The 9,537-nt window shown below is 33.0% G+C and overlaps 1 protein-coding gene across 1 annotated transcript; it reads left to right on the forward strand.

Moving 5' to 3' along the window:
* The first annotated feature begins 3,489 nt into the window (after window positions 1-3,489).
* LOC119838273 (myrosinase 1-like) lies at window positions 3,490-9,222 on the forward strand. The gene is made up of 10 exons (XM_038364140.1): window positions 3,490-3,536; window positions 4,190-4,308; window positions 5,246-5,414; window positions 5,737-6,007; window positions 6,430-6,565; window positions 6,831-6,928; window positions 7,204-7,335; window positions 7,692-7,865; window positions 8,238-8,482; window positions 9,087-9,222. Exons 1-10 carry the CDS (start codon window positions 3,490-3,492, stop codon window positions 9,220-9,222), a joined length of 1,527 nt encoding a protein of 508 aa, XP_038220068.1.
* The last annotated feature ends 315 nt before the right edge of the window (window positions 9,223-9,537 follow it).

The raw sequence follows: 9,537 nt of genomic DNA on the forward strand, positions 1-9,537 counted from the left end.
GCCAACCGCGTTGCCTGGACTCAACGGGATTCGTAATTGATACTCCCAAGTGACAATTACAGGTGCAAAAATTCTGAATCAATCAATACTAGATTGCTTTGTACTACGATGCTACACAGTGCATTGACAATTGTATTATGACAGTATAAAGTATATGTCATTACACAGACTTTAACCTATGATAGTATTTAAATCCATGAGCAAAAATAACTAGTAAAACTATAAAGCTGCGTCCTCAATAAAAGGGAAACAGCAATTTTTAAACATAAAAATGAAACAGCCGGCTAATTGGACACAACATTTAAATTTTTTCATGTAGATTATTATGAAAAAAATAAATACATGAACATGCACGAGTACAGAACAACGTTTCATCGTACAAAAACATGAATATGGCTGCCATATGAAATAAAGACTGACGTAAACATGTAAATAAAGAGAACAAACCCTGAGCGAGTAATTCCTAGCTAACGATATTTGCGGAAAACGCTTGCATGCGTGACACGTATTCAACACGGTGGTTTTATTCATACACTAGCGAATTGGCATTGTTTCGCATTAATATTGCTATCTGAAAAAAATATAGTGCTCTTTTTAATGTACGTACATCTCAGTTGTACTAGTAACAAGTTAGTCGTACACAAAGAAACAAAAATTTAGGTAAATCTATACACCATTGTTCGGATATTTTAATCACATCCTTATCGATATCGAAATAAATTGTATAAATATTGGAGTTAATACTCTTTTCACATGAACATATTACACTTTGAATACTTATTCAATCATATTATATGAGTAGGGGACATCGAATTTTAAATTATAACCCTTTTGTGACATTATATATAATTGCACTAAATTATGAAATAAGTCTTATGATCTGTAAATTTTATTATATTTACATTATAATTAGTTCAATTAATTATTAGTGGGTTACCCAATTATGATCCACTTACAAATCCGCATGTCAGATCTTCATTCTCAATAAATATAACGTACGTGCCTTAAATAGAACGTTACAACCGGTAAAATTTCACACTGAAAGTGCTGGAATCATTAATAGAAAAGCTATTTCTAACGTTTAAAACGTCCAGTAACGTGAAAGACAGCTTCATGAAACGCGGGCCAACGGAAGCAGGACTTGATATGATGTTCCACGCTTCTAGACAACAATTGCATTTGTAACAATAGCATTCAACATCTTCTCCGACAACTTGCATTCATTTTCAATTAACGCTGTCTATCTTTGTGTAGGTTTGTGTTAACATCTCATCTATTCTTACTAATATTATTAATGCGAAGGTCACTCTCTGTCTGCTGTTTCACGCCTCAACCACAGAATTGATTTCGATGAAAGAAATGATGATGATGTAACCAAGATAGCATGCACCTGAGGAAGGACATAGGACAGGTTTTATCTGGAAAGTCCACAGGAACGGCAACTATGCGAGTTTTCCTTTGACTATGCGGACGAAGCCGAGGACGGATAGCTTGTGGAATATTATGTATATTTGTTGTAAAGTAATAAATTAGATTATTACGTAATAATTACTCAAACTAAGCCCCGGTTAATATTAATTCGATCAAGATATGTAAGCAAATTGGTAAATTATGTTTTCAATGACGCCATACTGTTATAGAATTAATTATAATAGTTTATAGGTTTCACTTTGATAGTAATTAATGCAAAACAAGAGATTTTGCAAATCAATTGAAATACAGAGTTTTTTTTATGATTTTATTGATATTTAATTTAATTTATAAACATAATTTATTTGAAATTTAAAAGTGTTTTAAGGTTATTAATTTAAGTTAATCAAAAAAATTACCTTAAGAAAGAAAAATTGATAAAAATAATATCTATTATTTTATACATTTATAGCACATTTTTTATGTTACAGTCGGCAATGGAGCTGGTGGGATGCTCGATGGTAAGCGCTACCACCGCCCATGAACATTTGGAGAGGCATAAGATCCATTACAGACCTTACGCCTCTACAAATGGTTTGCCGACTTCGTGGGAAGGGTTTAAGAAAGGATTGGCGATAGGAATCAAGGAAAATGGGAGGGGTAAGGATAAGGATATGGGCCTCCGGCTCCCCCACTCACCGAACGAAACACAGCAGAATGAAATTTCGCCGGTATTATCAAGTATCATGTATATACTATATTTTCGAAAGTATCTTTTTACGGTACATTATTTAAATTAGTGAGTATGTCATTATAGTATTACTTATTTATATTTAACTGCTTTAACCTGTTACTTAACCCCTTTTTAGTAATATTGTTTTCACACATTCTGTTGGTTTGCCTGAAAGGGGATCACTTTGAATAATTTTTTTACTGTAGCTATTTTTAATGTTGGCAGCACAATGAAGTGTTTAAAATAAATAAAAAATTAAAAGAAGTCTATAATATACTAGCCTCTTAACTATCTCCTGACAAAAATGATAACCATAAAGCGCTCCGTTCTGATGTGCGAGATAAACAAGCAAACAAATTTTATTATTAGATGATATTAAAATAAAAGCTCAGCTTTTAGTAAAGGTGTTTATTATTTATATCAATATATTTTATAGAGGTAAAGTTTGATATTTTGTGACCTTGTGATGGAATAGGGAGTAATATTTTTATTTACTGCATAGATTACGAAATACTTTTACCAATATAATACCGCGTTCTCTGTGAGCGTCATAGGCTTTATTTTGCTTTGAATTATCCCGTTACAACTCAAGCGCAGCCATGACAACCGGCTAGCGTAGGTTAATCTATATATATAAAGGAAAGTCGTGTTAGTTACACTATTTTTAACTCAAGAATGGCTAAACCGATTAGGTTGAAATTTGGTACAGAGATAGATTTAGACCCGAGAAAGGACATAGGATAGTTTTTATCCCGGAAATCTAACGGGAAGGGGAACTTTGTCGGTAACGCCCCGAGTCTATCTTACCCGTGACTACGCGAGCAAAGCCGCGGGCGGAATGCTAGTAAGAAATAATTAAAGGTTTTTTTTATGTCATAGCGGGCAACTGAGCTGGTGGTTCGCCTGATGGTAAGCGATCACCACCATCCATAAACATTCGCAAAGGTAGTACCTCTGCGAATGCGCTGTCCGCTTTTATGGGGTAACGGAAAAGGATAGGATTAACGACTGGAAAGAAGGAATGGACTAGGGTGGGTCAGGAAAAGGAAACGGGCCTCCGGCTCCCGCACTCACCGTAGAAAACACAGTGGCATGCCTCTATTTCACGCCGATTTTCTGTGAGGGTGTGGGTCTTCCCCGGTGCGAGCTGGCCCAATTCGTGCCGAAGCGTGCTCGACTCCCACAATAGTATGTACGGAACCTTAAGGAGACTTCAAATATTTTTTCCCTCCTCTAAATTTAATAAAAAATATAATTGATCTGTGTTAAGTTAAACATTTATTTATTTGGTTTATACAGCTGTTCGTAATTTTCTGCTAGTATCTTGATAGATTTTCCACAGTGCAATGCGGAACTCGGTTATCATGTTGGTGTGTCTTCTAACTACTTTCAGGTAAACAAATAAAACATTTTTTTAATGATTACTTGTTATGCTTTATTGCTATTATACATTACATTTATATTTAAATATACATTTTTTATTCATATATTTTTTTCAATATAGAATATTGTGTATTAATTTATATAATTAACATCATCACTATGTAGTACAAAGTCGCTCTCTGTCCCTATGTCTCTTATGTACGCTTAAATCTTTAAAACTACACAACAGATTTTGATGTTTTTTTGAATAGATAGAGTGATTCAAGATAAAGGTTTATATGTATAATAAAATCTATCAAACTACGCGGAATCAACGCGTGAGACGACGCAAGCAAAAGCTAGTTCTGTATACATAGCTGTTTCCCGCAGTTTTGCTCGTGTGATGAATGAAACACACATTCGATAGATTAATTTAATAATGTCTTTGTATGTCGATTAATTGTATTGATGTGATATTAAGATTATTTTTTCTGACGCACTGAAGAGCTATGTAATTTTTTTCTTCAATCATTTTAGTCACATATGCTATGCACATAGGATTTTTTTGGTTTTGATTTAACTTCTTTTAATTCTGTTTTAGAAGCATTTTGAACTACTACCACTAGGCGCACACATAATAATAAAATATATCGCTCAAAAATAGGACTATATTGTTCATTGCAGTGTCCTGCATTTTCCTCAACTAGCGGCCTCTCGATACAGCAACTATACGTTTCCAGACAATTTCATGTTTGGGGTTGCTTCGGCTGCATTTCAAATAGAAGGAGGGTGGAATGCCGGAGGTGAGTACGAATGGCAATATTGACTCAGAGGAAACAAGAAATTCCATTACAACACGAGATCATAGTTATTCGTATGTGTAAAAACTAATTCCTCACCCTCGGAATAAATAAGCTTTGGTTCAATAAAACCATTGAATGTGTATAAAAATATCATCATCATTTAGGGTAATTCTTTATGATTCTTTATGGTAATCAGCTTTGTATTTCTAACAAGGATATGCAATGGATGAAGCTCCTAGGTATTGTAGGTTATATTATATTTTTATATGGGCCATCTGATAGTATTTAAATTTTAGAAAAGCTCAAAGCGCGTTGTGATTATAGTAAAAGGCTCACATGGTAATAATTAACATTTATATTTTATGGGTCAAATTAAATGGCTCAGAATTCATTCTATTTAACAAAATAAAATGTAGCTCAATTTTAAAATGATCATGGATTCTTTTATTAAAGACATATTATTGCATTGAAATTACAGATTTATTTGTTCGGAAGTATTACAATGAATGGATTTAATTAATTGTGTTGACATACACAGAGCAAACATAATTTTGTCAGTTGTATTTAGTCAATAACATCTGTTGTATCTGTTTTGCAAAATTTACATTTTATGATATACATATTTATAATAATATAAAGCTAAAGAGTGCGTTTATTGAACACGAAAATCTCGGAAACTACTGGACCGATTTAAAAAATTCTTATAATTATATGTACAATATCGGAGCGGAGCGGAGCGAAGCCGGGGCGGTGGATACTCGAATTATATATTTTTTTTCTTAACATGAAGTCAGACAATTCCATAACAGAAGTTATGGAATTGTCTTAGTTGAAAATAATTTCGAAAATATTACGATAGCTTAATAAAATATGCTGCCTGCTTAAATCTATAATATGTTAGGAGTACTAGCGTGTCTTTGTAATTATTTTTCATCAGGAAGAGGAGAAAGTGTTTGGGACACGTATTTACATGAGCACCCTGATTTCACCGCTGACAACTCTAATGGTGACATAGCAGCTGACTCATACAATAAATATAAACAAGACGTAATTATGGTGGAATCACTAGGAGTAAAGTATTACCGGCTTTCTATATCATGGTCACGGTAAGACTAGTTTCTTCGAATTATTTATTTTTTTTGTTTTGTCACTTTGGTAAGATTTTAAGCCTGACCATGAATCTCTCCATGGTGGACTATTTGAGAAAATCATGTTTCCTTCGATGAATATTTGTACTGCAGCAATCGTTTCCATATTTTTATTTACACTAGCTAGAACTTGCGGCTTCGCTTGTATGATACCCGGCTAAATGACATATCTAGACTATAATATGTACTATTAAGATAGATAGTACATATTATCATCATCATCATCTGCACACAGCAGTTTCATATCAACCTATGCTAATATTTTATTACATATCAACAGTATATTGCCAAGGGGAACAGACAACTACGTGAATAAGGAAGGCGTAAATTATTACCGCTCATTGTTTAAGGAACTTCTAAAAGCCAATATAACACCGGTGGTAACTCTTTTCCATTTCGACTTACCAACACCTTTCATGGATTTAGGAGGATGGACTAATCCAGTTATGGTCGATTACTTCGAAGACTACGCACGGATAGTATTTACTCTCTTTGGAGATCTCGTTAAACTATGGAATACGATAAATGAGCCTCATGTCTACTGCTTGCACGTGAGTGAATGCTGCTTTTCTTTGAAAATTGTCTTACTTTTATAATCAAGTTATTGCACCAATCTACAATTCAATGAAATCTAAGCTACATCTCGACAAAATTTAAGCAAGAAATGTTTATTAAACTGGTTTTAATATGGGGATGATTAAATCAACAACAAATAACCATGTTAAGGCGTGTTTGTTATCTTATAAAATATCGATATTTGACCCTTTCAATGAAGCGAAGCGAAGAAACAATTAAGATTTGGCACGTCATTGAACTCGATCCTTTATACAACGAGTTAGCCCTATTGTACGAAGATTTACCATCTGGAAACCGTGTGATATACTATAACTTTGATAAATTCGTTTATTTCTCTAAGTCTATTTAATACATTTCTAAATGCTTTATCTGAGTATTAATTCTTCTTTTATTTTAGGGGTATGGCAGTGATTACTTTGTTCCTGTGCTAAACTTTCCCGGAATAGCGGATTATTTGTGTTCCCACTATTTACTACTGGGCCACAGTCGGGTTTATCATCTTTACGATAAACACTTCAGACCACATCAAAAAGGTTCTCGATATCATAGCTTTGAGTATATACTCAATTATATCACTGTTATTCAATATTTGTTCCGACTACGTGGGCACAGGCTTCCTATGAAGGTTCAGGGCAAAATCCATCACGCTGGCGAAGAATGGGTTGGCAAATGTCAAATATCGTCACACTTTTGATTCTTCGACATGTGGTTTCCTCACAATATTTTCCTTCACCCTTTCAAGGGCATTCTTAAGTATTTTAATTTCACACATTTCTACATTTTGAGCAATTATTTCAGGTAAAATCTTTTTAACTTGCGAAGCATTTTATGCTGAGCCCAAAGACAAAAACAACATAACTGATGTTGAAGCTGCCGAACGAGTTCTTCAATTGAGAGTTTGTATATTTTCTCGATCATTACCATGACAAATTATCATTCACGTAGAAAAATTAATAACCGTGGTATATTGCTTTTCCAAAGTGAAATGGCAATAGTTTGTGTTTAATTATATTTTTTTGAAGAAAATTACCTTGTATAGATATTTAAAATGAAATTAAATTTATCTCTATCAGTTTTATAATTGTACTTTTCATGCTAATAATTGTAATTTTGATAGATTTAGACTTACTTTCCTACTTACTTAGAAAATAACAAAAATTGTTATTTTCAGCTAGGGCTGTATGCACACCCTGTATTTTCTGAAAACGGTGATTATCCAGAAACAGTCCGCAAAAGAATAAATGAACTTAGTATTATTCAAGGATATAAAAGATCCAGGTTACCGGTCTTTACTCAAGAAGAAGTGAGTTCCCATATTTATCAGTTAGACCATATTTTAGATATGCCATTTGTGTTAGCCTTTTGGAGGAAAACTATTCTATTCTAGATCAACATTCTACCGCAGTATAATAGGTATCGTTAATTAGTAATGAAGAGATTTGCTATTTTGCTATTTGGAATTATATTTTATTATTGCTTGGTAACAGGAGTCGCTGTTCATTTAGTTGATTTGTGAATTGAATTAAAAAAAATTGAAATTCTAATTAACTATGTATAAATAAGACAAACTAGAATTATTTCATAAATTATTGAACACAATCGTCGACTATAAAAAAATCTCGCTACTCTCAACTGTTTTTTTTTTATTTTTATTTACAGATAAAACTATTAAAGGGGAGCTCTGATTTCTTCGGAATTAATCACTATACATCTGCGCTGATGTCTTCTTGCCCGATGCAAGAGAATTGGCCCGTGCCATCAATAGACCACGATTTAGGAGTTTTCATGGAGACAGACCCTAGCTGGCCTATTTATGCATCTGACTGGCTAGCGGTATGGTAACACATTATTACTTAAGGTAGACTCCAAACATCGTACAGATGTTAGTGACAGAACTTCAAGAAATTCTACTTCGTGATTTGAATTGAATCCCGTTGTCTTCACTTTAGTGCTTATTATATAACATGTACTCCATTTACCAAGAAACTTATCTAAACATAGTAGACTAATCAATCCAAAACGACTATTGAATGATTCATTCATAAAAATACAAAACGTATACACAAAGTTAAAATCAATAAAAAAATAATCAATTTCAACCTTATATTCGAATTTTAGCAATCAAATTGTAGTATAGCTTAGCTATACAGAAATGCAGCATTTTTTACGTTCCATGAGTACAGCTAACTTTCAAACTATTTTTAGGTTTATCCACCAGGCTTTAGAAAACTGCTCAGTTGGATAACAAAAAACTACGGTACGAAAATTCCAATAATTGTTACGGAAAATGGAATGTCCGATTATGGTGGTATAAATGACTATAATAGAGTATCGTATTTTAACGAATATTTAGAACAATTGCTTCTAGCTATATACGAGGATGGCTGCAATGTAATTGGATACTTCGCTTGGAGCCTAATGGATGATTTTGAATGGAGGGATGGCTATTCGTAAGTAAAATAAAATAACTGTTCTAAATTTGTAAGGAATAATGGTGCGAACGTGTTACGAATTTCATCGCTTTTTCATTCTCGACACAATTATTTTGGTATAATAATACCAAAATTACCTTCCCCGACTAGAAAATGATAAACTTTTTTATCTATACTGATGTTATACAGAGGAAAGATTTGTATTTATGTATTCACGCAAAAACTGCTGGACCGAAAAGCTGTAACTTTACTAAATGACATAGGCTATAATATATTATGTACACGGGCGAAACGAGGACAAATATATTTTTAAGGCATTGATTATTTTTGGTAACTTACAGAATCAGTAATAATCTCACACAAATTTAAATATTAACGTTACAGCGTTTACGATATTTTCCATCATTTCCATTTTTATAATAGCATGATTATATAAAACTGTCTACCTGGAAATTACAGAGATGTAGATTCAATCTTCAAATATTACATTCACCAAGTTACCATTGTCTCGCCAAAAACTCCAAGCTTGGCAAGTGTGAAGTTCTGCAATACCTTAATTTACTTCACAATTGGCATGTTACTTAAGTTAAAAGCTTACATTCAAATGTGAAATTTCTTCCAGCGTCAAATTTGGACTCTTTCATGTGGATTTTGACAGCCCCGAGAGATCTCGAACTCCCAAACTGTCAGCGATCAACTTTCGTGAAATTGTTCGCACGAAACGAATCAATTTTGATTATTTAAAAAGGCCAGAGTGATCATTGACATATTAGTTAAATATAAAGGTGTAAAATAATTAAAAAATACGTATGTAGAACACGCATATTTTTATATACTTACGTCGTTATATTTAGCAATTTACATAATTTATTTTTCAACTGGGTGTGGTAGATGAGTTACTATGTTAAGTATGTTGTTGTGACTAAAACTAACATTATGTTAATTAAAGAAAGAAGACTGCATTCAAATATTTGCGAAAATTTGCTACCCCGAGAATCAAACTAAAATCTAAAATCCCTCGGTAGGTGGGATCAATAATTTTAAGGATACTAACTACGTATTTAACAAACTTG

This window comes from Zerene cesonia, unplaced genomic scaffold (assembly GCF_012273895.1).
Source record: "Zerene cesonia ecotype Mississippi unplaced genomic scaffold, Zerene_cesonia_1.1 Zces_u002, whole genome shotgun sequence".
Taxonomy (NCBI): Eukaryota; Metazoa; Arthropoda; class Insecta; order Lepidoptera; family Pieridae; genus Zerene; species Zerene cesonia.

Excerpts from the sequence above, each read along its gene's own strand:
- LOC119838273 (XM_038364140.1), top strand. The coding sequence starts at position 3,490 with ATGCGGAACTCGGTTATCATGTTGGTGTGTCTTCTAACTACTTTCAG. Across the intron at positions 6,929-7,203 it reads AACGAGTTCTTCAATTGAGA|CTAGGGCTGTATGCACACCC; the intron begins GTTTGTATATTT and ends TGTTATTTTCAG. Across the intron at positions 8,483-9,086 it reads GAATGGAGGGATGGCTATTC|CGTCAAATTTGGACTCTTTC; the intron begins GTAAGTAAAATA and ends AATTTCTTCCAG.